General features: G+C 40.1%; 1 protein-coding gene across 1 annotated transcript; it reads left to right on the top strand.

Moving 5' to 3' along the window:
• Nucleotides 1-56: 56 nt before the first annotated feature.
• EIF1B (eukaryotic translation initiation factor 1B) lies at nucleotides 57-24,507 on the top strand. Its single transcript, XM_020778374.3, has 4 exons — nucleotides 57-18,107; nucleotides 22,155-22,318; nucleotides 23,526-23,627; nucleotides 24,138-24,507. Exons 1-4 carry the CDS (start codon nucleotides 18,077-18,079, stop codon nucleotides 24,180-24,182), a joined length of 342 nt encoding a protein of 113 aa, XP_020634033.1. The 5' UTR covers nucleotides 57-18,076; the 3' UTR covers nucleotides 24,183-24,507.
• Nucleotides 24,508-26,247: the final 1,740 nt, after the last annotated feature.

The following is a 26,247-nucleotide window of genomic DNA, read 5'->3' as shown; positions in this document are numbered from 1 at the left end:
GACACGGGGGCGCTCACTACCTTAGTACATGCACTTGTAATCTCTAGATTAGACTACTGTAACATGCTCTACGTGGGGCTCCCTTTGAAGCTGATGCGGAAACTTCAGGTGGTGCAGAATGCGGCGGCCAGACTCCTCACTGGAGTGAGAAAATGCCAACATATCTCTCCTACTCTGGCCATGCTGCATTGGCTGCCCATCCGTTTCCGCATTGGCTTCAAAGTGTTAATGCTTACATATAAGGCCCTAAACGGTTTAGGACCTCGATACTTTATGGAACGCCTGCTTCCACCTAGATCTACTTGGATCACCCGCATGAGCCAGGAGGTGAGGCTGAGGAGCCTAACGACGAGGGAGGCCCAGAAAGAAAGGACACGAAACCGGGCCTTCTCGGCGGCGGCTCCTCGCCTCTGGCACAATCTCCCTCCTGAGAGCCGCGCGGCCCCCACTTTGGACACTTTTAAAAGTCAATTAAAAACATGGCTATACATTCAGGCCTTCCCTCCAGTTAATATCTGACTTTTCTTTATTCTCTCCTTATGTATTTTCTATTCTATTGTTGTATTCTGTTTATTACAATATGATTTATGTAATTGTGTGTGTTTTTTATATTATTTCACTGTTTTTACTATATTGGAAGCCGCCTAGAGTGATCTTTCAGACGAGATGGGCGGGGTATAAATCAAATAATTAATTAATTAATTAATTAATTAATTAATTAATTAATTAATTAATTAATTAATTAATTAAATAAATAAATAAATAAATAAATAAATAAATAAATAAATAAATAAATAAATAAATAATATTTTCATATTCTAACATATTTTCCTTAGGGACTATATCCGGGTGACATATTGTAACTGTGAGCAAGAATCTTTTAGTGCAAGATACTTATTATTATCAACATAAATAACATGGTCTGAGCTACGTAGAAGATTCCGGTTGTTTAGTCATTTATTTATGTCTGACTCTTCGTGACCCCATGGACCAGAGAACATCAGACCCTCCTGTCTTCCACTGCCTCCTGGAGTTTGGTCGGATTCATATTCGTAGTTCCAAGACACCGTCCAACCATCTCATCCTCTGTCTTCTCCTTCTTCACTTGCCTTCACACGTTCCCAACATCAGGGTCTTTTGCAAAGAGTCTTCTCTTCTCATCAGATGGCCAAAGTATTGCAGCCTCAGCTTCGTCCTTCCAGTGAGCACTCAGGGTTGATTTCCTTTAGAATGGATAGGTTTGTTCTCCTTGCAGTCCAGGGGACTCTCAATAACCTCCTCCAGCACCACAATTCAAAAGCATAAATTCTTCAGCAGTCAGCTTTCTTTATGATCCATCTCTCGCTTCCATACATCCCTACTGGAAAAAACAGCTTTGATTATGTGGACCTTTGTCGGCAAGGTGATGTCTCTGCTTTTTAAGATGCTGTCGAGGTTTGTCATCGCTTTCCTCCCAAGAAGCAGGTGCCTTAATTTCGTGGCTGCTGTCACCATCTGCAGTGATCATGGAGCCCAGGAAAGTAAAAACTGTCACTTCCTCCATATCTTCCGCTTCTATTTGCCAGGAGGTAATGGGATCAGTGGCCATGATCTGTTTTTGATGTTGAGCTTCAAACCATTTTTTGCGCTCTCCTCTTTCACCCTCATTACAAGGTTCTTTAAATCCTCCTCACTTTCTGACATCAGAGTGGTATCATCTGCATATTGGAGGTTGTTGATATTTCTTCCGGCAATCTTAATTCCGGTTTGGGATTCATCCAGTCCTGCCTTTCGCATGATGTATTCTGCATAGTTAAATAAGCTGAGGGGACAATATACAGCCTTGTCGTACTCCTTTCCCAATTTTGAATAAATCAGTGTTTTTATATCCACTTCTAACTATTTCTTCCTGTCCCACGTATAGGTTTCTCAGGAGATATATATAAGGTGGTCAGGTACTCCCATGTCTTTAAGAACTTGCCATAGTTTGCTGTGGTCCACACCGTCAAAGGCTTTTGCATAGTCAGTGATGCAGAAGTAGATGTTTTTCCAGAATTCTCTGGCTTTCTCCATAATCCAGGGCATGTTGGCAATTTGGTCTCTAATTCCTCTGCCCCCTTGAAATCCAGCTTCTACTTCTGGGAGTTCTCGGCCCACATACTGCTTAAGCCTACCATGGAGGATTTTGAGCACAACCTTGCTAGCGTGTGAAATGAGTGCAATTGTATGGTAGTTGGAGCATTCTTTGACAGTGCCCTTCTTTGGGATTCTCATGTAGACTGATCATTTCCAACCCCTTGGCCACTGTTGAGTTTTCCAAACTTGCTGGCATATTGAGTGTAGCACCTTAGCAGCCTCATCTTTTAAGATTTTAAATAGTTTGACTGGAATGCCATCACCTCCACTGGCCTTCTTGTTAGACATGCTTTCTAAGGCCCACTTGACTTCACTCTCCAGGATGTCTGGCTCAAGGTCAGCAATCACAGTATCTGGGTTGTCCAGGACACCCAGATCTTTCTGGTATAATTCCTCTGTGAATTCTTGCCACCTCTTCTTGATGTCTTCTGCTTCTGTTGGGTCCCTACCATTTTTGTCCTTTATCATCTCCATCTTTGCACAAAATGTTCCTTTAATATCTCCAGTTTTATTGAACAGATCTCTGGTTTTTCCCTTTCTATTATTTTCCTCTATTTCTTTGCACTGTTCATTTAAGAAGGCCCTCTTGTCTCCCCTTGCTATTCTTTGGAAGTCTGTGTTCAGTTTTCTATAACTTTCCCTTTCTCCCTTGCATTTTGTTTCCCTTCTCTTCTCTGCTATTTGTAAGGCCTCCTTGGATAGCCACTTTGCTTACTTGCATTTCCTTTTCTTTGGGATGGTTTTTGTTGCTGCATCCCATACAATGTTACGAGCCTCCATCCAGAATTCTTCAGGCACTCTGTCTACCATCTTTGGCTGCGGAGAATATAATCAATCTGATTACGGTATTGCCCATCTGGTGATGTTGATGTGTAGTCGCCTCTTGTGTTGTTGGAAAAGAGTGTTTGTGATGACCAGCTTGTTCTCTTGATAAAACTCTATTAGCCTTTGCCCTGCTTCATTTTGAACTCCAAGGCCAAACTTACCTGTTGTTCCTTTTATCTCTTCACTCCCTACTTTAGCATTCCAGTCCCCTATAATGACAAGAACATCTTTCTTTAGTGTCAGTTCTAGAAAGTGCTGTAAGTCTTCATAGAATTGGTCAATTTCAGCCTCTTCAGCATTGGTGGTTGGTGCATAAACTTGGATTACTGTGATGTTGAAAGGTCTGCCTTGGATTCGTATTGAAATCATTCTATCATTTTTGAGATTATATCCCAGTACAGCTTTTCCCACTCTTTTGTTGACTATGAGGGATACTCCATTTCTACTACGGGATTCTTGCTCACAATAGTAGATATAATAATTCGCCCATTCCCTTTCACTTCAGTTCACTGACGTCCAGGATGTCAATGTTTATTCTTGCCATCTCCTGTTTGACTACATCCAGTTTACCAAAGTTCAGAGATCTTACATTCCAGGTTCCTATGCAATGTTTTTCTTTGCAGCGTTTTTCTTTGCAGCATCGGACTTTCCTTTCACTTCCACGCACGTCCACAGCTGAGCATTTTTCCGGCTTTGGCCCAAGCACTTCATTAGCTCTGGAGCTACTTGTACTTGTCCTCAGCTCTTCCTCAGTAGCATGTTGGATGCCTTCTGACCTGAGGGGCCATCTTCCAGCATCATATCTTTTAGCCTTTTGTTTCGAATCATGGGGTTTTCTTGGCAAAGATACTGGAGTGGCTTGCCAATGCCTGCTCCAGGTGGATCGTGTTTAGTCAGTACTCTCCACTATGACCTGTCCATCATGGGTGTCCCTGCACAACATAGCCCATAGCTTCTCTGAATTACTCAATCCCCTTTGCCACGATAAGGCAGCAATCCGTGAAGGGGAGAAGATTCTTGTTACATTCTATCAAAAAGCATTGGACGACCCTAGCCACAGGAAGCTCTTGGCTCTCTGACCTCTCTGTTACTTGTGTTGCCATGGTAACTGCTTCATTAGTTGCTCCATTATCTCTACATAAAATACCTTCTTTGGCTGACTGGAATTTCCCCCTTTTTGCTGTTTAACATTCCTAATCTTTTGGGTCTGATACACATAACATTGTTTACTGGCTCTGGGTTTGAAATACAGGGCCTTGCCAACCTTTCCCTCAGAGCTATTATGTTTCAGGTGACTCAGCTCTGTGGATTAGGGCCACACTTTCCCACCAATTTTTACCTCAGAGAACCTGGGGTTTCTAATCTCACTTATGAAATCCGCATTTTTACTTGCTTTCAGTAGATTTTTAGGATTTTTGTCTCTTACTAAATAATGCAATAGAATAAAATTGCTCCAATCCAATCACATTTTTCATTTGTTCTATAGAAGTGACATTCTCACGCTCCATCCATTTTTCCAAATAGAGACTAAGCTTAGCCCTTACTTGAGAATAAGATTCCTCATGCTTTGTAGTAATGAAATGAAATTTTTGCCTGAGGTGTTCTGCATTGATGCCAAATCTAGAACATACCAAATTTTTGTAAGCCTCAAAGTTTCTGGCCTGCTCTAGAAGCATCTGAGAATAGAGCTCAGATAAATCTCCACTTATTTGCAATCTCAGAACTATCATCCTTTCATTATCCTGAATTTTTAAGTCCCAGCATGCTCTTTCAAATGATATCAGGAAATATTCTTGGCAGTCACCTCTTCTATATTGGGGAAATTTCTTTAGATCTATTTTTGAGAATTTCCCTCATTAGCACTGTTGTTATTATTGCTATTATTGTTTTGAGCTGCCAATTCTAATCTTTCCATTTCCATTTGAAATTCCATTTGTCTTTTTTCTTGCTCCAATGCCATTTCTCTCTCTCTTTATTCTATTTGTCTGTCTTCAGCTCTCTCCTTTTCTCTAATTTCTAATTCCTTGAGTTGTAGTTCCTGAGCTTTTTCCTCAGCTCTGAGTTGTAATTCCTGAGCTTTTCCCTCAGCCCTGGCTTTTTCTCTAATTTCTAATTCTTTAAGCTTGAATTCCTGTTGTAACCTCCATTTTTCAAACTCTTGGGAGCTTAGATCACTTTCTCTCCCTGAGGCACCCTTTTGAGTCTCTTCCTGTTCCACAGATAGAGGAACTCCATTTCTCTCCACTTCCTGAGGTAAATCGTGTGCCTCTTGAGGACCAATTACCTCCATTACTAGCTTTTTACTTCTTTTAGGTGGCATACGTATGTGTATTTCTTTGGATAATAGCTGGTTTATATTGCAGAGATAGTCAGGCCTCTTTTTAAAACACTTTTTCCCCTGAGATATTATGTAGCTCTCCCTCAGCAGCTAAGGATAACTACACTTTTTCTGGCACCACGGCAGCTACAATGTTCCTTGGTCTGAGACAATCTTCTTGCCTCCAGAGACAAAACAAATTCTGACTTTTTTCAAACCTCTGTTCCTATTCCCTCAGACCTGTTTTGACCCCAGCTTACACTTTTTATCCACCAGCACTCTCTTAACTCTTGGAGCCTTGGATTCTAAGCTAGCCCACTGGGTCTGTTCAAATCCTGAGGTAACCTCAAACAAAATTTTTCCCTCAGAGTCGTTCCCTATCTTTAGTCCCCCTCAAGATCTGTGTTCAGAAACCCCACCACTAAGCTTTTCCACAAAAGCTCTAGCAAGTCACCCACTTCTTCATTACAGACTTCTGACTAAAAGGCACTCTTGATTCAGAAAAAATCACTTTAAACTTTGGCTTTACTGGAATCTTTTTGTATCCCACCGCTGGATACCAATTGTGACATTTACATGTGCCCCCTGCTTGTTTCATCAAACATAGAGCTCACTCTATGTCATCCCATCAGCTGACACCAATTGTGACGTTCACTCCTTTGATGCACCTATGCATTGTTTCTTCACAAAGGGTTCAGTCTTCTCTTGCCCTCCATGTCACCAGTGGATTTCCTTTATCCACAATATAAAAGACTTTAGACAAACACTTGTCTGGTAACTGTCAACAGAACCTATTTATTGAAGTGTATCAAATTTAACCATAATCACAGATGTTCTTCAGATATTCATTGTACACAATCAAATCACTAAAATACCATACATCTTGCCACATAACCAATCACCACCTGCCCTATCTATTTATCTTGACCAGCTTATCTCTATTAGTATCTGTTCCTTCTCTCTCTTCTCTCACTATCTCTCTGACTCTCTGCAAATTCTATCTCTCTCTTATCTTTCTCTTTTATCCACTGACTCCACCCCTCCAATCCTCTCATAGGCTCATGCAAATGAGATCCTGACTATGAGTGACAGGAGCCACATGGGGCAATTGTCACAAATGGGAATATTGAAAAATATTTGCTTAAATGTAGTAAAAAGAAATATAAGAAAGCAGGTGAACAACCCTTTTTAAAGATATTCTAAATATCTGGAACAGAAATAAAAAGAAGTTATGTCCCTTTACTTCACCACTAAAATTAGTGACTGAAATAAATTTCCAAGCAAATTTGAATGGTTTAGCTGATTTGTTTAAGGATAAAAAAGTTGCCAGATTGAAGGACTGATGATCGAAGGATCAGATTGTAGTTAAACTTCAACTAATAAACTATCATGGTATAATTATATCCAACTAGATAGTTGGACAAATGAATGGTTGAAAACTAATGGCAAATGTAGAGAATGTACTAAATAATTTCTATCATCACATGAAGACATGAAGAAAGATGCTTTGAGGAAGGGAGTAGTAACTAGAATGTATAATCTAATTTTGAAACAAGAGGGAAAAGAGACAGAAATAGAATATTTGAAATCAATTTGGGAACATGATTTAAAGAAAGAAATTAAAACTGAGGAATGGACAAAAATTTGGAAGATTAATGTTTTAAGATTAATGTGGTAAGAATAAAGGGATTTTTAAAAAAATTAGTTTAAGGTGGTATGTGAATCCAGTGAAATTGAATATAATAAATTCAAACTATTCTAAGGTCTGTTGGAAACATGATGAAGAAATTGGCACATATTATATGTGGTGGGAGTGTAAATGGATTCAGAAATTTTGGAAACTTATTTTTAAGGAAATATGTGATATATTTGGAAAAGATATAGAATTCAATTCTAAAATTGCTTTGTTCTCAGTTTTTATAAGATAGAACTTGATTATTGCTCAAAGGAATTGATTTCCAATTTAATGACAAGTGCTAGAATATTAATAGCTAGATTCTGGAAAGATAAAAATGGTATTAAATTAGAATATTGGTATAATGAAGTATGGGACATTGAATTAAATGACAAATTAACTACTGAACTTAAAATGAAAAGAGGGAAAATATGTTCAAATATTTTTATGCTATTTGGGGTAGATTTATTGAATTTGTATTAGTGAAAGGGGAAAGGAAAAGAGGTTCATATTAAAAACATTGCTCCAAAGGGTCCCGTGGGTATGGGTTTGTGGTTTAGATTGTATTAGGAAGCATTTTGTATTCTTGTATTTGTTTTTGTTTTGGAAATTTAAAAAAATAAAAAATAAAATAAAAAAAGAATTATTGGCACAGATAATTAGAGATGATAAAGAGATTGTAGAGATAGAACATAAAATAAATTTGTTTGCTGATGACACATTATTAATAGTTAAAAATCTAATAGAAACAACAGAAAATCACATTTGGAAGAATTCGAGGGTATAATGGGATTAAAAGTAAATTGGGGAAAGTCAGAATGTTTATTGTTAAACCACTCGGATGAGGAGAAAATAAGAATGAAAACAATGGTTGTTGTGGCTTTTTCGGGCTCTTTGCCCGTGTTCTGAAGGTTGTTCTTCCTAAGAAAAACCCACAAAAATCATTAGATCCTGACCATGAAAGCCTTCGCAAATACAATGAAAACAATATTTGAAGGTAAAGTGGAAAATGCTATTAAATATTTAGGGATTAACATTGCTTGGATCTTACAGGATATAATTAAAATAAATTTGGATAGATTGAAAAAAAGAGATAACTGGAAGGATAAAAGATTATCAGAAATTAAAGATTTCCTGGTTTGGTAGAGTGACATTATGCAAAATGAAAATTATTTCTAAATTAAATTTTATATTTTGGATGCTTCCTATAAAGATTACAGAAAAACAACTGAAAGAATGGCAGATAATGATACATTGTTATTGTAATGGAAATAAACAAGTGAGGATTTATAAGAAATTATGGTATATAACACAAAAAGGAAGGACTTGGATTACCCAATTTAAAATTATATTATACAGCAAATCGGCTCAGATGTATTCCAGATATTATTAAAGGTAACAAAAATTTAATTTGGACAGAAATAGAAACACAGGGTAAGTAAGAAAGAATTGAAAGCATATTGTTTAAGGAAAAAATTGGAGAAGAGAGTAAAAAGATTACTAACCCTTTCCTTTAAAATATGTTGGAAAATTGGAAAAAGTTTAGAGGTATATTAAGCCCATCAATCTCTCCTTTATCCCAGGTGGTGGATTTAAAGAATTTTCCAGAAAATCTTTTTTAAAAACTCTTAGGAATATATTAAAAGATAAAGGGATAAACAGGATAAAAGACTGGATGGAGAAGATGAAAGATAAAGGAAACATAAAAGAGACTTTGAGAGGAGATGGGATTTCTTGGTTTAATATGATTCAAATAGAAAGGTGGACAAGGGAATGGAATAGTAAGGAAGGGAAAAGTAGAAAAATGATAAAATTTGAAGAGATTATTGAAAAAGGATTGAAATTAGAGGAAAAGACAGAAAGAAAGGGAACTGTAAGTCAAATGTATAAATTATTAATTCAGGCCAAACAGGATACAAAAGAATTTAAAATACAGTGGCAACATGATTTGGATAAAGAAGCAATAGGAGAAGAATGGGATAAAATGTGGGACCAAAGAATTATGAAGAACATGTCTGTAAGGATAAAGGAAAATTGTTATAAGGTAATATGGAGTGGTATTTAATGCCAGTAAAACTGAATATAATAAATAAAAATGTATCATCACTGTGCTGGAGGTGCAAAAAAGAGAAGGAACGTATATACATATGTGGTGGTTTATGTGAAGTAAAAAAGCAAGAATGGAAGCAATTTTTTTTTAAAAAATAAGGGAAATAACTGGATTAAATATTCAAATGTCCCTGTCAATGGCTTTATTAAATATGGTCAAGAAAGATCAATTGTTGAAAGAAAATAAGGACTTAATAGTATTAATGGTTACGGCAGCAAGGTTAATTTTTGCAAGAAACTGGAAAAATGATAGCCAACTCAGTTTAGAGGAATGATATACAGAATTATGGAATATGGCAATTAATGATAAACTGACATGTGATATGAAAATAAGAAGAGGCCCATCAAAAAAATAATGATTTATGGAATTCACTTGACTTTTGTCCCAGCTGTCAACACACTTCCACACCCTTACTCTTTAGTAATCCAAAACAAGCCACACTCTGGCACCTCAGGAGCCAATGGTGGATTCTACCTGTTGGAGTATGCAGATCAATTGTATCCCAGTATGCAGTGGGTGATTCTGCCAATCACTCAGTTCTACCCTGCTATTGGGGTGTTATTGTGCATTGAGCACTTCCTGCCTCTCCTTTCTCTTGTGTGCCTTCTCCCTTGAAGAAGGACTTTTTCCAGATGGAGATTGCCTGAGCACATGCTACCTGATTGCTCTCTCTCCATCCACACTTGCATCCATGCCATCCAGCTTTAGGGGGTGGTTTAGCCAGTTTAGAAACATTTATCAAAGCTGAAGAAACTTCCCTGGAATATGTAAGACAAACAACCTTCTTTGTTTTTCACTCAAATGCCATATTTTGACATTAACTGCTAAAATACAGTGGTGCCTCACTTGGCGAGCACTCCGTTTAGTGACAAAATCGCTTTGCAATGAACTTTTTGTGATCGCTTTTGCGATCGCTTTACGATGTTCCCTATGGGGTATTTTCGCTTTGCAATGATCGGTTCCCTGCTTCGGGAACCGATCATCGCAAAGCGACCATTTTTGCACAGCTGATCGGCAGTTTCAAAATGGCCGCCAGGAAAACAAAATGACCGCCCGCTCCTTTCTGGGACGGATTCCTCGCTTAACAGGCAGCGAAAATGGCAGTGCTATGGAGGATCTTCGCTGAACAGTGAGTTTGAAGCCCCTAGGAACGCATTAATCAGATTTTAATGTGTTTCTATGGGCTTTTTAATATCGCATTACGACGTTTTCGTTCAACAGCAATTTCGCTGGAACGAAATAACATCGCAATGCGAGGCACCACTGTACTAAAGTTAATAAATCTTTTCTAAAGTTATTACAAGTTAACCCTGTCATGGTTTAGGTTATTGAAGCTAGAATGTAATTTCTAAATGGGATTTGTAGTCATGGAATTGTGTAGAAGGAATCCATCCTAGTCTGTGTGTCATGAACTAGATGCCTCGAGAAGCTGGTTTTTTCTTAGAGCTAGTTGGAATTTTCCACGTACAGTAGCAGCCTTGGCCAGAGACGATAAGGACCAAAGACATAACTTCGAGGAGGAATGTCAACAACACCTGCAATCCCATGAGAAAAGGACGTGGAGAGAGACGAGCAGTCCTTCGTCCTGATTGGTTGATGTCAGTGGAGAGTAAAGAAGGAGGGTGTTCCAGCATGAGAAGAAAATGGAGATGCTGACACAGAGAGAACCTTTTTTGAGCCTTTTTGATTTTTAGATTTTACTTGGATTATGGATTTTTAAATGGACTATGGAGTTCCCATTGCTATAGCTAGGATGTAATTCATATCAGAGAATAGAGAGGGGGGGCTTAGCCTTACCCACCTTTCTAGCTAGTAGAGTTTTCTTATTTTATTTTTATAGCTGGGATTTGCTGGATTTCTAACTACATTAGCTTTTGGTAATGTACTTGAATGCTATGTTTTGCAACAGAGTACAGTGGTGCCTCACTTAACGGGTGCCCCGTTTAACAATGAATCCGCATAGCGATTAAGATTTTGCAATTGCCATCATCCCGAAGCCCCGCCGATCACCTGGGCAAAAATGATGGGGGGGAAGTGCTTCCCCCCATCATCCTGAAGCCCTGCCGATCAGCTGTGCGAAAACGGGGCGTTTGCGATGATCACGCGGAAGCGATCATTGCAACGCCCCCATTTTCGCACAGCTGATCGGCGGTTCCAAAATGGCCACTGCTGTTTTGCCTTGCTTTAGAGGCACCGAAAATGGCCACCCCTATGGAGGATTTTCGCTTAAGGTCAGTTTTTAAGCCCATAGGGACGCATTAAACACATTTTAATGCGTTTCTATGGGCTTTTAAAAATCGCTTAGTGACGAATGTGATGAAGTGTATTTTTCTAATTAGAGATGGGTTATGTAGTCATGTTTTAACCATAGAGAAATCCATTTTGAGTCTGACACAGGCTAAGTTCTGGAAAATTACTAGTAGTTATTTTCAGCTTCATGTCGCCAACCTTATCGCTGCAGCTGGAGAGAAAAACACAGCAGAGTCAAAATATCTCTAACCTGAATTATAAACAATTCTTTGGTGTTGGTGGGAAAGTAGGGCGTACCCTATGCTAATTCTTTCCTCCGTGATTGGTCGAATATGTCAGGAAGGGGCAGGTTGGAGAAATTTACAAGAGGTTGGAAAAAGGAACTCTGAGAGAGAGAGAAGGGAAGAAGAGAGTTTTGGGTATCTGAAAACATGGCATTGAATATCTTTGATCCAGACGAAGGAACCTGATTTAACAATATGGACTGCGTAAGAATATCATTTGTTTTCCTTAGTTTATAGTTTAGATTTTGTTTTGTTCAATAGTTAATTTTTATAGAAGGTGCTGAAACGTTATGCTGTTGCTTAGAAATGAAACTGTAGAGAAATGTTTTCTTTGTTCGCTTAAATAAACTCATGTTGTTTAATAATTGGCCTTTCTAGTCCTTTGAACAGAACAGTTTCCCTATAGATAATGAATTTGGCCTTACGTTACCAAGATTGAGTCATTGAACAGTAAAGATAAGTATTAAGTGGTTTCTTTTTAGTAAAATCGAAACAGACTTAAATACAGGTTTCCCAAGAGTTCATGTCCCGGAACTGTGTTTGACTCAAGCAGTTCACTTCAGTCGGGAGTGAAGGAAGCCTGGATTTTCCTGTTTCGTGGTTTTTGTTCTCATTTATGAGACCAATTACTGACAACGAAATCCCTTAACGACGTTTTTCCTGGAACGGATTAACGTCGCTAAGCGAGGCACCACTGTATCTCAAATTCTTTATTTTTCTAATAAAACAATAATACTTAAAAACTTATGTTTGGTCTCTTGAGCAGACATCCTGCTTAATTACTTTAATTCTATTTAGGCCACAAGTATGCTACTGAGTCCAATTAATTACTTGAGTTTTGCTGGTCTTGACAGACTCTGAGACTCATGGTTTTATCTTTGGTTTTCTCAGTTAATTGTTAAATGGGAGTAGACTTGGGAAAAGAGTACCAGGTGTGACAGCCTAGTTGAGAAAAGGACTCATCTCAACTTAAATAGGGGTACACTGGACTCTAGAACCCCTCTATTCTGACCCCCAGCATTCTCTTAGGAGGGCTGAGTGCTTACAAACCCCATGTTTTTGATTCTGTACGTAATTTAGCTCATTGAAGATAATTGGTCAGAACACACAATGATATCTAACATGGTAGCAGAGGATGGTTCGTTGTGATCCAATTACTCTTCCATTGCTGAGCTACTAAGAGTCATTAAACTTCAAGGGTAAGCAATTAGAGTAAAGTGCTATTGGGGTCACAGAGAAGATTTAGACTGAAAAGAAAGGTTCTTAGTCATTCTAAATTTGAGAAAAAATGCTTGAGATAAAATATTCCATGCCAAAGTTCCAGCTTGCTAATTTCCAAAACTGGTTATTTTGCCTAGAGAATCTGTGTGAAATCCAGGGAGTGCTTGAGGTTTTAACAGAAGATGAAACTGATGTAACACATAACCAATATGCAGATTGGAAACTGAAGAATGCGAAAGCAAAGGGTCTCACAATTCACTCTTTAACAGAAGAGAAATTGATTCAAATCAGGCATGAGAAAGCAGCCAAGAGTATGCTTGCCAAGTTAAAATCACTATACCAAGCTGATCAAGGACAGAGTGTTGCAAATTTACTAAAACAAGCAACACAGTTCAAATGGCATGAGAAATCAGAATCATTGGATCAATATATTCTGAGAATGCAAGCAATATATGATAAATTGGCTGTGGCAGGTGAAACTTTAAGCAAAAGGATGCAAGTTATTCTGATAATTCAATGCCTCCACAATTCAGTTCTTTTTCTGGGACATATAAGGAGCATAAGGAAGGGTTGTATAATCTGATCCCTTGCTTGCAAGAAGAGCATATCAGACAACTGAGCTCAAGTTACCAAACTGGTCCTGCTGCTTTTACAGTTGATAGCTTCTTCAAACAGTCAAAAAGAAATCTCAGCCAGAAGGAGAAGAAGGAAACTGATAGCAATCACAAAAAGGAACAGTTGGTTTGCTGTCTCTGCAAAAGAAAAGGACATTTTGCTAGAAACTGCAGGAGCAAAGCCAGAAAAGCCTAACCAAAATGATAATAATGAAAAAAAGACAGCCATGCATGTGTATAGTCTTTAAAAAGTCAGCAGACTTCAAGCTTCTATCTTGATACAGGAGCTAATCAGCATCTAATTAAAGATGCTGATTTGATCACTGAACTCAATCCAAGTCCAGTGAAACATATACAGTAATGTGTGCAAGTGGCCAGCAAGTAGCAGTACATGGTGAAGGAAATGTTTTGCTCAGATGCAAAAATAAAAACTATTAACTATCAGAAGACCAAGATAGTCGCCTTTGGACAGAGACCCAAGATTCGGTCATGGCAAATAAATGGACACAGTATCGAGCAGGTGAACAACTTCAAGTATCTGGGGGTAGTACTACAGGCCTCGGGATCTAGGCTTCAGCATAGTAAATTTGTGGCAGATCAGGGAGAAAGATCGGCAAATAATATAGTAAAATTCCATCTCTCCCAAGGAGGGTCCTTTACACCAGCAGCCCTCAAATGGTATAAAGCAAAGGCGTTAGCTCAGCTTCTGTACGGCTCATTCATGGGGCCACCCAGCTCTCACTTTGCACCACAAGAAATAGTTCAATCCAAATTTCTAAGATCTATACTCCAGGTCCCGAGATGTGTGTCAAATGCAAGGATAAGGCTAGAAACAGGATGCCTTAAAGTAGAAGCCTGGATTAGGATTCAATCTACATATATGTGGCTAAAGGGATCGTCGTCGTTTAGTCATTTAGTCGTGTCCGACTCTTCGTGACCCCATGGACCAGAGCACGCCAGGCCCTCCTATCTTCCACTGCCTCCCGGAGCTGGGTCAATTTCATGTTGGTTGCTTCGCAGACACTGTCCAGCCATCTCATCCTCGGTCGTCCCCTTCTCCTCTTGCCGTCACACTTTCCCAACATCAAGGTTTTTTTCCAAGGAGTCTTCTCTTCTCAAGAGATGGCCAAAATACTGGAGCCTCAGCTAAAGGGATAGTTAAACCCAAAAGGCCTATTTTCCTTGATATTTAATGATAATTATCAATCCAAGTGGGTTAAATTAGTCCAGGGCTACTTGGGGAAAATTGGCCTCTCACCTCAGGCACTTATATCTTCTGGAATAGAGCAGGCAAAACAAATAGTGAAACAAAGAATAGAGGACATTGAATATCAAACAGACCTCTCTAGTATTCAAAACATGGCAGCAAGGATTTATATCAAAAACTCTATGGAACTGGCCAAATACCTAACGTCTTTGGAAATTAAAGGAACTAGAAGAGCCTTTACTTTGGCAATGTGTTTGGCCCTCCCCTCTGCTGTACTAGAAGGGAAGTACAAAAATACCCCTTTTGCTGCCACCTGAGGGAGATCGAGACCATACAGCATATGTTCTTCACCTGCCCATTGAATGAAGCAGTGCGAAAAGAGACTACAACCCCCTTAATAGATAGATTCCCAGGACGCTCAGAGGAAAATAGGCATGAGTTCCTTCTCTCAGATGTTGATGTGCAGATCACCTGTCGGGTTGCGAGGTTCTGTGTAGCAATACTTCGACTACGGAAGTTAAATACCAATTAGATTGCAGTTCCCAGTTGCATGTATGCCAACATGTTCTAATGGAATATTGAAAGTTAGAAATTTTAATGTTTTATAAGGTTTTATACTTATGTGACTGGTCTAAGGACCGTAAATAAACTATATGGGATACCAAATTTTCTGAAACAAAGACCTGGGAAACTTGAGCTTCTGCTTGCTGTGTCAAACCAAGACTGTCTTGCGAAGAGCTGCACAGAGATCTCCTTTGGCAACACAGCCCACTCCTCCTTTGCTAGTCTTCTGGACCTGAGAAACTTGAGCTTCTGCTTGCTGTGTCAAACCAAGACTGTCTTTCCAGAGCGCTGTGTCAAACCAAGACTGTTTTTCCGGAGAGCATTATGTCATGACAGATCCTTCCAAGATTCTCTCAATTCTGCACACTAATCTAGGAGGAAACTTCCTAGGAAACATGAAGCTGAATCATACTAGGTTTTTTACATATGCAAGAGGAGCATATTGAAGCTGTGTGCTCATAGTGAAAAGTGCCAGGTGTGCAATGGGCTTGCCATGAGGCACTCACCTGACCTGAGACTAGCAACTCATCCATTAATAGCTGCAGCTTCTGTGATTCCTCTTGTGCATGCATACAATCCCAGGAGTCTATCTAGAATAATGTTTCTTTGCTTTTCTACTGGAAGCAGACTTTCAGGTCACACTAAATGTTTATTTGGATATTGTTATGAAGGCTGGCTGGATAGCTCTGTAGTTTAGGTATCTGGCTGTGGAGGCTAGAAATTTGATTCCCACTGTGCCTTTACTGAGAAGAGTCAGCCTGTGTAGCCTTGGGCAAGCTAATCACATGCCAAGCAGAGCTTGATAAATTTGCTTTCTTGGACTGCAGTTCTCATCATTTGCCTAGCCAGTATAGCCAAAATCTTCTGATGTCAGAATGAGGTCACAAGCTGGAGGGGTTGTTTCTCTGCAAACTGACAGACAGTTAACAGTCAGACTGAGCCTTCAACTGGTCAGGATGGATCTTCCTAGTAGGTCAAGAGTTGGAGGTGAGCTTTACTCTTTGACAGCTACGGTGGCATAGTGCAGAGTGTCAGGTAGGGATTCAGACACCTGAAGGAGTTGAATTCAGTCCTAGGCCACAGAAACTCTCTGGGAAGTGGCAAAGACAAACCTGTCCAGGAACATCTGTACCACAAAATCCCTATTAGGGCTGCAGGAAGTCATAGATGACTTCAGGGTCCAGGACAGTGATACAAACCCTTCCTAAATACGGAATAGTTTTAAAAGAACATGTCAAGATTTTCATTGTGCTTTTCTGCCTGAGTAAGGCAGCCAATTTGAAGTCTCCTTCAAGAACTACACCATATTTTATGTTTAATCTTAGCTCCCAGAGAGGTTTGTGTGGGTAGGATTTTCCATCTCAAAGGCAGTGTCATAGCATGGTGGGCATAGGGGCTGTGGCCCTGGGCATCAAATTTTTAGGAGGTACATAATTTGTCTTGTTCTGGGTCCTGGCAGCTTTTGCTAAGCCACTGAGCTCAGAGTTCACTTTGGATTTTGCAATAAATAAATAAAAATCCTTATGTGTAGAAGCCATTTTCATCATCACAGGCTAGCTCCAAACATCAGAGGCTGGTACAGAATGGTGGCCTGAAAAAAGAGGATAGGGCTACCTAACACAGGGATGAAATTATATTCAGTCCCTCAAAACGGGTTTTGTGGCCACTGGCCCAGGGGCATTGGACTTTCCTACTGGGCCGCTGGTACCCTCCCATGGTTTTCCCCAGTTGTACCAGAGGGAGAACTGCCTGTCCTGGAAGGCTCCAGGAGCCTAACTCCTTTCTTGAATAGACTGCTGCTCCACCATGCTTGCAGTTTCATACAAATGCACATGTGGGCAAAAATCCTTTTTTCAAAACTGGAAATAGACTTGCAGCCACCTGTGGTTGAATTTCTTTCCAGGGTTTTCAATTTCTGGCACCCCATGCCCACCTCAAGTCTCCACGATCAGAAAACCGAGCCCCAGACCTGCTGACCTTGCTTTATAGGTGCGCAAGAGAGGGACTTCTTTGTGACTCCACCAGCTAGATTTCGCTGTTCGTCACACGCATTAACGGTAGAAGAGCCCTACCGCTTTTCTGGCCATTTCTAGGGCCGAGAAACATAGGCTGCATTGACAGAACAGGATCCCTGGCTACCTCATGTAGCAGCGAGGTCCAGGCCTTTTTAGTCCGAAACTCACTCTTGTTTAGAGTGATACTATGGAGGATCCATACAAAGACGGAGAGGAGAGCGGTGGTATGTCTATCGGCCCAAGAAATTTGGCTGTGTGTAAACACAAAATGTTTGTTGACATTGATTCTCCGTAGTGTGTGAGCTACAATATCTGCTTCCCGCCCTGTTGTATATGTTTTTCGGCCCGCACGTCCAAAGATGATGAAGCAAGCTGCTCCCCCCCGCCGCCGCTTTCTGGAGTGGGGGTGCCATCTCTGCGTCGCACCTCCACCTCACTTGGCAGCTGACTGTGTCACCGGAGATTTTCGGACGCACGGAAGAAAAAGAGGGGCTACAACGAGACGGAGCGAGTGGGGGCAAGTGGTCCGCTGAGTCTATCGGGAGTTGTAGTTCATCTTCTGTGTTTCCTTCCACGCTGACCACTAGAGGGACTCCGTGTCCCAGAATCCGATGGGAAGCCTACTGCAATCACGTGGCCTCATCTTGGACGAAAGAGAGCCGAAATAGGAGGTACCGGCCATTTTCTGAGGGACTGTCGCTGGTGCTGCCGCTGTAGCTGCCGTCTGCTCGCCCCAGAATTGGGTGTCCTCCGCCGTCGAGGCCTCACCAGTTGTTTGCATTTCTTTCTTTCCTCTATCCCACTGCCGAACCTGAGAGAGCCCCGGGCGAACCCAGCCGCGGCCTTTTCCCCCCGAGCAGCGCCCAGCCACAGAATCGCATGTCCACTATCCAGAACCTCCAATCTTTCGGTAAGAAAGAACTCCTCCCCCCCTTTGCCCCATGTCTCTGCACGCGAAATAAGATTGGGTCCCGCCGTGTCTGCGATTCTCAGTCCAGGTCCGTCAAAGGAGGTAGAAATGGTCCAAGGCCTGCCTCTGTAAACCTTCCTGTGCTGACCCCCTTTACCTTTCGACTGCCCCTCGGTTCTTCCTCGGGTCTTGCGGTCCTTTGTTTAAAGCCTGGCATTGGGACGGTGCTGGCATTGACATGCCGCTGTTGTGGCTTTTATTCTTTATGTCACCCGTGGTGAAAAACAGGCTGCAATTAGTGGGTCCGCTTTCTGCTTCTCTTTCTGTTTCACTCCTTTATGTATGTAGTATGTAGTTATGTGCCGTCAAGTCGCACCCGTCTTACCGCGACTCAATAGGGTTTTCAAGGTAAGTAAAATATTTAAGGGTCCAGGTGGAGCAGGAATTTGAACCCAGGCCTTCTGAATCCTAGCTCTTAGCTCTATCCACTATATCATATTGCTTCATATTTCAGTTTAAGCTTCTTCAGACTTTGCTTTCTGGCCTGCTTGGCATTAGCAGAGAGTTCTCTCCCTCCCACCTTGGCCCAGAAGCCTTTTGTTGAAAGCTGGAATGGGCAAAAGGCTGTTTTTGGAGCTCCTAGCCCTCCCACAAATCCTTTTTCACTAGGAAGGATGAGAATCTCACCTCCAGTAATAGTGATTTGCCTTTAAATATGTCACAGATAGTATAGCATCAATCGTTTTTTGAAAGAAAAAAAAACAAGTAGACATTCAACTACTGTTAGTCTCCCCCCCCCCATTTTGGGCAGTCTCCAACCTCCAGAGCATCCTGAGATCCAAAATTGGTACCTAGGGCCATTGAATTTGGACCATGGTTTAATATTATTCCTTTTGCCTTTTATTCTGTAAAAGACTGGAAGCTGTTAGGCTTGGATCTTCCTGTTCCACTGCTTGAATTCTTTAAGAGAACATTAATAGAAATATCATACAGAACTCTTCCCTATTTTCTACCTCCACCTTTTCCCCTTACACAAAGTCAGGATCTGTGCCTATATGTCTGAAAGATTTGTGGTTGTCTTGCACTTATATATTACCTGAAAATGTGGATGTTTCAAGAATGTAATCACTATGTGCCTCATTGGGCTTTGTCTCTATTGATAAACAACAGGGCTGATGCCTTCTTAGAAAAATAAACTATATTGTCTATGTTGGGCTGTTTGATCTGGCATCGATGGTGTTAATGCTTAAGGTCTGTTTTCCTGAACTGATGGTCTAGATGAGATTGCTTAATGTCAGCCTTGAAATATGTGGTCAGATATGTAGATTATATTTGCCAGTGTGCTGACTGCTTAGTCTTTGTTCTCCTGGATACAATTTTTTAGAATATTCTTGGATAAGATGCAGTCCCATTATCTCCACATATTAGCTAATTGAATAGGACTGTGGTTCCGAACCTTGGATAACACAGGTGTTCTCAGATTGCAGTTCCCAGAAGCCTTCACCACTGGCTGTGCTGGCCAGGGTTTCTGGGAATTGCAGTCCAAGGACATCTTGATTTCCCAAGGTTGGGACCTGCTTGTTTAGGTTGTTGCCCACTGATTGTATACTATCGGAATTTCACTCAATAAGTGGCTCTTTCCGTTTCACTGGTATTGGGAAACGTCTTGTGGTAATAACAATTGCCAGCTTCATAAAACTTTTAATCCTCTATAGATCCTCCATGAGTAAATCTTTCTAATGGTGTATTGGAGAGCCTTGGTATAGGTTTGCAAGTTGGCCAGTTCACAGTTGAAATCATGGCTTAGGGAACACACGCTGTATTTTTTGTGAAGAAGCTGCATTGGGGTGGCTGTTCCTCCTTTTCTTTTAAGGGAGTCTTCCTTTTCAGCTTCCTTTGAAGGATCAGTGTGCATTTTTTACATAATTCTCCTCAGCTTTGGATAAGTTGCACAGCCCCAGAGTGCTGCCAGGTGACTTCTGAGTACTCTAAAAAGCCTGGAAAAGGTTGCCATAAGTTGGAATCAACTTGATGGCATTTAATTATTAATTATTCTTAGATAATGGATCAAAATCTTATTGACATTTTAGACCTAAATCAAGGTTTTACCATTTCACATTTCAGTTTTGGATTCTAATAATTCTCTTTCATACCAAAATTTTAAAAGAAATGTGTTCATATAATATTAACAAGCTAGGGAAAGGGCTGTGCTTATCTCTGACATGGTTTTGATCTGGATGCAAGATTAGTGCCTTAGAAGAGCTGCCTTATGTTGCTGTCACCTTTGACATTATGCTTCCGATATATTCAGAGAACATTTATCTTGGAAGCAGAATGTTCCTGCAATATCTAGCATCAGCATCTCCTCTAAAATACTATTTTTTTTGTTTTGCCTTGTATACTCAAACTTCTTATACACTTCCAAACAAATAAGTTTTTCGTTTCTCTGAATTGTGACGTTGCAATTTAGTTTGTAGGGGGAGGCAGGAAGTTACCTTTATTTTCTTCAGGGTGCATTTCACTGCCTACTGTCTTGAACATAGAGAATCAGATAGTTTTGATGATTTGAAAACTGCTTGGCTCAGTCTGTGAAGCAGAACCTGTTGCCCTCCAGGTGGTCTTCTAACTGCTGTCAGCCCCAACCAGTGTGATCATGGGAGTTGAAGTTCACGGGCTCATGCTTTCTGTAACTGATCAACAGTTTAAATTTTTCTGTTCTGCACAAAATATATTCCTACTCTAAAGCCTAGTTTTAATGAATTGATATAATAAGTACGTGTCAATGGCTAAAATCCTGTTTGTGTAAATTATGGCATAAGGGCGATGGTGTCATCAGTCTACTGAATGAAATCATTTTCATGAGGCATTAGTATTCTGTGGTGTAATGGTGATGGTGTCATCAATGGGCATTTAAAAAAAATTAAGGAGTTTCCCCTCACGTTCTGATGCCCCTAGGGGTCCCAAGTACTCTCTCTCGTAAAAATGCCCTGGTTGATGATATCATCACCATTTTGCCACAGAATACCTCAGTGCCTCAGAAGAAGATTTCAGCCAGTGCAACATAAAAACCCTAGATTGTCAATGAGAAGATTCTAGTCTAATCTCATTTGCTGTTAGAAACGTAACAGTTCCAAATGAAGGCTTAGTACCTCTTAAGAGCTTTGATATACAGTATTTAAATCTTTGAATAAGTCAATATGATTTTTGTTGCAACCCAGATATGATTAAAGAACTGCATGGCTGCAATGCAATCTGAATATCACAACCATTGGAAATTCAGACATTTAGAACAGGTTTTACACTGATTCTGCAGCTTGTACTGGATGTTACCCTCACCATTGCAACCCCTTGTTAGTTTGGCAAAGCTTTACCCTCTAGGTTTAGTTGCAGAACAGCTTCTATATGTCACTGGATAAGTCCGACAGACTTCTGGGGTGTTTCATAAATGTATGTGTGTGGAATTGGTCCCAAACACCACTACTACAATATACAAGATCTGCTGAAGTAGAAGGAGATAGTTGGAATTTGAATGATCTGGATAGTTGGTGGGCTTCAACTTTGGAACAGGCAGGAAACAGACCTTCACACCAAAAAGATAGAAATGTGGTGAGTTTAAAGGGGAGAATTGCAGTACAAGGGCAATATTGTTAAACATCCCTCTCATTGTCAAAGTGTCAAATGGACTGTTAGCTGGTACTGTTTTCTAGTCTGTTTTTCCCTTATCAGTGATGGTAAGTCCTAAAAATAATGGTTAAAAAATTATTGTGGCGATCATTGAGGTGAGAATAAAATTTGAGTTCATTTGTAGCAAATTATTAAAAAGGATGGGTCTAGTATGCATCTCTTGGAGGGAAAAATTGACCCAAATCCACAAATACATTGATTACCTTACATGATGTTAAACCTACAATTGTATGGATAAGTATAATAAGGAGCTGCTATTGCTTGAATAAGGTAGGTCAGTATATTAAGGCAGTATCTGCCATTTAGGAGTGGGAATTTGACGATTTGCATTAGGCTAACTTGTGTGAATTTCCCAATTCCCAGACCCCTTTGCTGATGCAACTAAGGGTGACGACTTACTCCCGGCAGGGACTGAGGACTACATCCATATAAGGATCCAGCAACGAAACGGCAGAAAGACACTAACTACTGTTCAAGGAATTGCAGATGACTATGACAAAAAGAAGCTTGTGAAAGCCTTCAAAAAGGTAGATCTATTGTTTGTTAGGTCTTGAAGAGTTTGAGCTAGAAGCATCAGCATCTGAGAGTTGTGGCTTCAGTGTAGACGTACCAGTGAAAATGTGATGGTTGTAAGTTTTATAAGAAGAGCTGAGCTAGATCAGCCCAAAGATCTGTCTCATATTATATAAACCATAGCCAGTGTTTTGGACTTCATCTCCTTTCAGTCCTAGCCAGCATAGGCAGTGATGAGCAGTGCTGAGTTGCAGTCCAGCAACTTTGCTCATCCCTGCTTTCAAGTGAATCCAAGCTACACAGGCAGGTACACTTTTGCACAAGACAGTTAACATTTAGTGGCAATTTGTTGCTTAAAGAAATACCTCAGTATGTTATGGACTAATCTTTGACAATACCACTTATGTGGCAAAAACATGGATTTGAAACATCAAATAAGAATTTTTAGTATTCATTTCTGCATTTTTAGCAATGTAGTGAATAGAAGAAGTGATGAACATCGACTAATGAATGAGTTATGAGAGTATAGCATAAAGGGAACGTTGGCAAAAAGGTACTACACATACAGTGGACCCTTAACTTACAGACGGCTTGACTTGCAGACTTTTTGAGTTACAGACTTCTCTGGCTGCAAAATTTAGGTTTGACTTGCAGCCTGAGAATTGACTTACAGACCAGAAAAAAACCAAAATGGAACAAAAACGGCCTGTTACGGGATTAATCGGTTTTCAATGCACTGTAGGTCAATGGAGACTTGACCTACAGACTTTTTGACTTGAGAACCGCCTTCCAATACGGATTAAGTTCTCAAGTCAAGACCCCACTATATCCAGTTAAGTAGTGGTGAGATCTGAGAGAAATGTGTGGAGTGATAATTATTTGGAAAATGGGAAGCTGGGCTAAGAAGCCCCCGGGTCCTATAATTTACATAGGTAAATTGCTGATCTTAGTTCTGTGAGTGCCAGGAGCTGTTGTCCAAACATCTAGGAACATCTCCTTGAAAAGTTCTTGGGGGGGGGGACTACAATTTTCACCTGTTCTGGAAGCTGTGGTTCCCCCCACCAGAGGGGGGGGGGGAAACCCTTCTAAGCACTGCTAAGTCAGTGTTTGAAGTTTGGTCTGTTTCAAACACAAAGTTAGCCCAAGTATTGGGTATTTTTAATGTGCAAGTGATCCAAACATAATTTGCTATTGCTCAGTGTATGAAATATTTATCTACAGAAATTTGCCTGTAATGGTACTGTGATTGAACATCCTGAATACGGGGAAGTGATCCAGTTACAAGGTGACCAGAGGAAGAACATTTGCCAGTTCCTCCTGGAGGTGAGTCCCTGCAGCCTTAGCAGTACAGCCTGCTAGCTCAGATGTTAAAATATACAAGAAGCTTGTTTAAATTAAACCAGTATTGTGAACACTTTGGCCCTGAACATGGTGACATGACAGGATTGAATGAGTCACTAACCCAGTTATGAGCAGTACTGCTGCACTGACTAAACTGATAATAGTTGCAAGCTGAATCATCAGGCTGGGGAAAGGGAATGAATATAACAAGCTTGACTTTGGCAGCCTTGCCTGATTACATTCGCAAGTGAATCGATATATATATCTGAGTGGCTGGATTTATATAAGGCAGCATTTAAGCCATCTGACTTTCTTTAGTGTAATATAAAAAGCTGCTGCAGATGATTTTTAATAGTCTCTAATCATTGCCTGCTGACTCCCACCCACCCCCATTCTTGTAGGCTGTGATAAATTCATGTGTTCATTTCTGCATTGATAAGAATGAGGCTCTAACTACAGAAGGTCTTGCTGTCATCTGTTTATTTTCTACAGGTTGGCATTGTTAAGGAGGAGCAGCTGAAAGTTCACGGCTTCTAAAATGTGTGTGCTTATATGAAAAACTCTGCAAGTTTTGTTCTTATCCAAGCTGGTCAATCTGTGAAATATGATTATTTGCAGTAAATGGACTTCCCTTTCAAAATCTGGTTTGCTTTTGCATGAGTGCAGAAAACATATGGAGTGTAAACTAGAAACACATAAGAAAACTGCAGTAAGATGGTAATACAAGGTCCTCAAGAATTTTAACACATTTCCAATGGAAATGTTCTACTGCTGATAGTTCAGTGTATTACTTTTCACCTGATTTAAATGTTGTATTGAAACCATGTGTGTTGCAGATTAAATAAAATGTCTCTTATCTTAATCTCTTGAGCATTTATGATTTATTAATTGTGAGCCATCAAAAATGTTAAAATTAGTCACAGCCTTTAGGTCATCTGGGAAACCAGGAAGAATTTCAGACAAACTATCTATACAGCAGCATTGACTGCAAGCTTTCACAAGGATTTCACAAGAATCTGAGGTTCTGTGAAATAGGATTCTGTGAAATAGGTTTATATGGCAAATACAGCTGCCTAACTGGGTAAAGTGTAACTGACATCTAGGAAATGTATGCCATTGTTGGCCTTGGGTGGAGGTCAGTTCCTGTTCTGGTACTAAAATACTCTATTGCTGAGCATGCTTCTCAAACCTATGGTGTAATGATGCAAACATCTTCATAACCATTTGTAGTGTTCGTAGTAGAAATGTTATTGATTGCTCTAGTGAGGGCAGCTGTTGTTACTTTATGAAGCTGTTTGTGATGTGCCCCTCATGTGTCCCCAGGTGGTTTCACTAGCCTGAGGCCCACGACACGTTCTTTACGCTGCCACCAGATGACCTCTGAACACCCTTTAATTAGAAAGATTGAGGTCAAAGCTGAGTATAAAGTTGAACAACACAGGTTTATTGATTACAGTTTGCTTAAACAGGTTCTTCACAGACATTAATATATTCATTAGATTACTGTGTTGCCCCAAAAATGAGACAGGGTTTTATATTATTTTTTGTGCCAAAAAACTCATTAGGGCTTATTTTCAGGGGATGTTTTATTTTTTTTTTCATATACAACAACCTACATTTATTCAAATACAGTCATGGCATCTTCTGGTTGCTGCACAATGGTGGAAGGCTGAGTTTCACTTAACTGGGGTTTATTTTTGGGGTAGGGCTTATATTACAAGCATCCTGAAAAATCATACTAGGGCTTATTTTTAGGTTAGTCCTTATTTTCGGGGAAATAGGCTAGTAATATCTTCTTTCACTATTAACTCTCTTAGCTCTCTATAAGTTCCACACTCTTAACACCTAACTGACACACTCTCTAACTCCCACAGACAAACTCTTACTTCATACTCTCTGACTTTCCCTGACTGAACTCCTCAGACTCTGACTCCCAACAGCTCCAATTAGTGTATGCACATAACCTACTACATGAGCCAAAGCAGGGTGATCACCACACTGTTCCTTTCTGGCTTTGTAAAGGGTGAATTGTATCAGTGAGAAGCGCCTGCTCCTTGACTACAGACACCAAAGATTAAAAGAGTGTTGACATTTGAATGTATAAAATGCAGTCACTGATTTCCAGGTACACATCATGTCCCATGAAGTTGTAGGGAACCTGAACTGGTTCTTCACCTGGTTGTCTACCCATTCCAAGACTTTGGAAGATTTACAATATATTCTTATGAATTTATGTGATTCAGTGTAGCTGGATTCAATGATGGTGCTACATGCATACTACATGCTTGCATATATAGCTGACCCAAGTGGACAGCTAGATTAAAATTCACAGTAAATTAATGTATTCTCCTGGATCTAAAGATAATTACTATTTGAAATGCATTCTGCTTTTGGCAAGGGCAGGTACCATCTTTTAGCCACTTCAGAAAAAAATTCTTTGTGAGCAGCCTTTGTTGGTCAAGTACTGCAAACTGGGTTTGGCAGATAATCACAGGCAAACTATTCATACTACTTCTGGAAAGTCCTTTACTGTCAGTTTTTGGATATAGTCCACCCCCCCCAATCACCTTAGCTCCAAGCAGGCAACTGTGATACATGATCA

Source organism: Pogona vitticeps, chromosome 6 (genome assembly GCF_051106095.1).
Source record: "Pogona vitticeps strain Pit_001003342236 chromosome 6, PviZW2.1, whole genome shotgun sequence".
NCBI classification, from domain to species: Eukaryota; Metazoa; Chordata; class Lepidosauria; order Squamata; family Agamidae; genus Pogona; species Pogona vitticeps.
The sequence above is the reverse complement of the archived record's forward strand: the minus strand, read 5'-3'. Positions and strand labels throughout refer to the sequence as shown.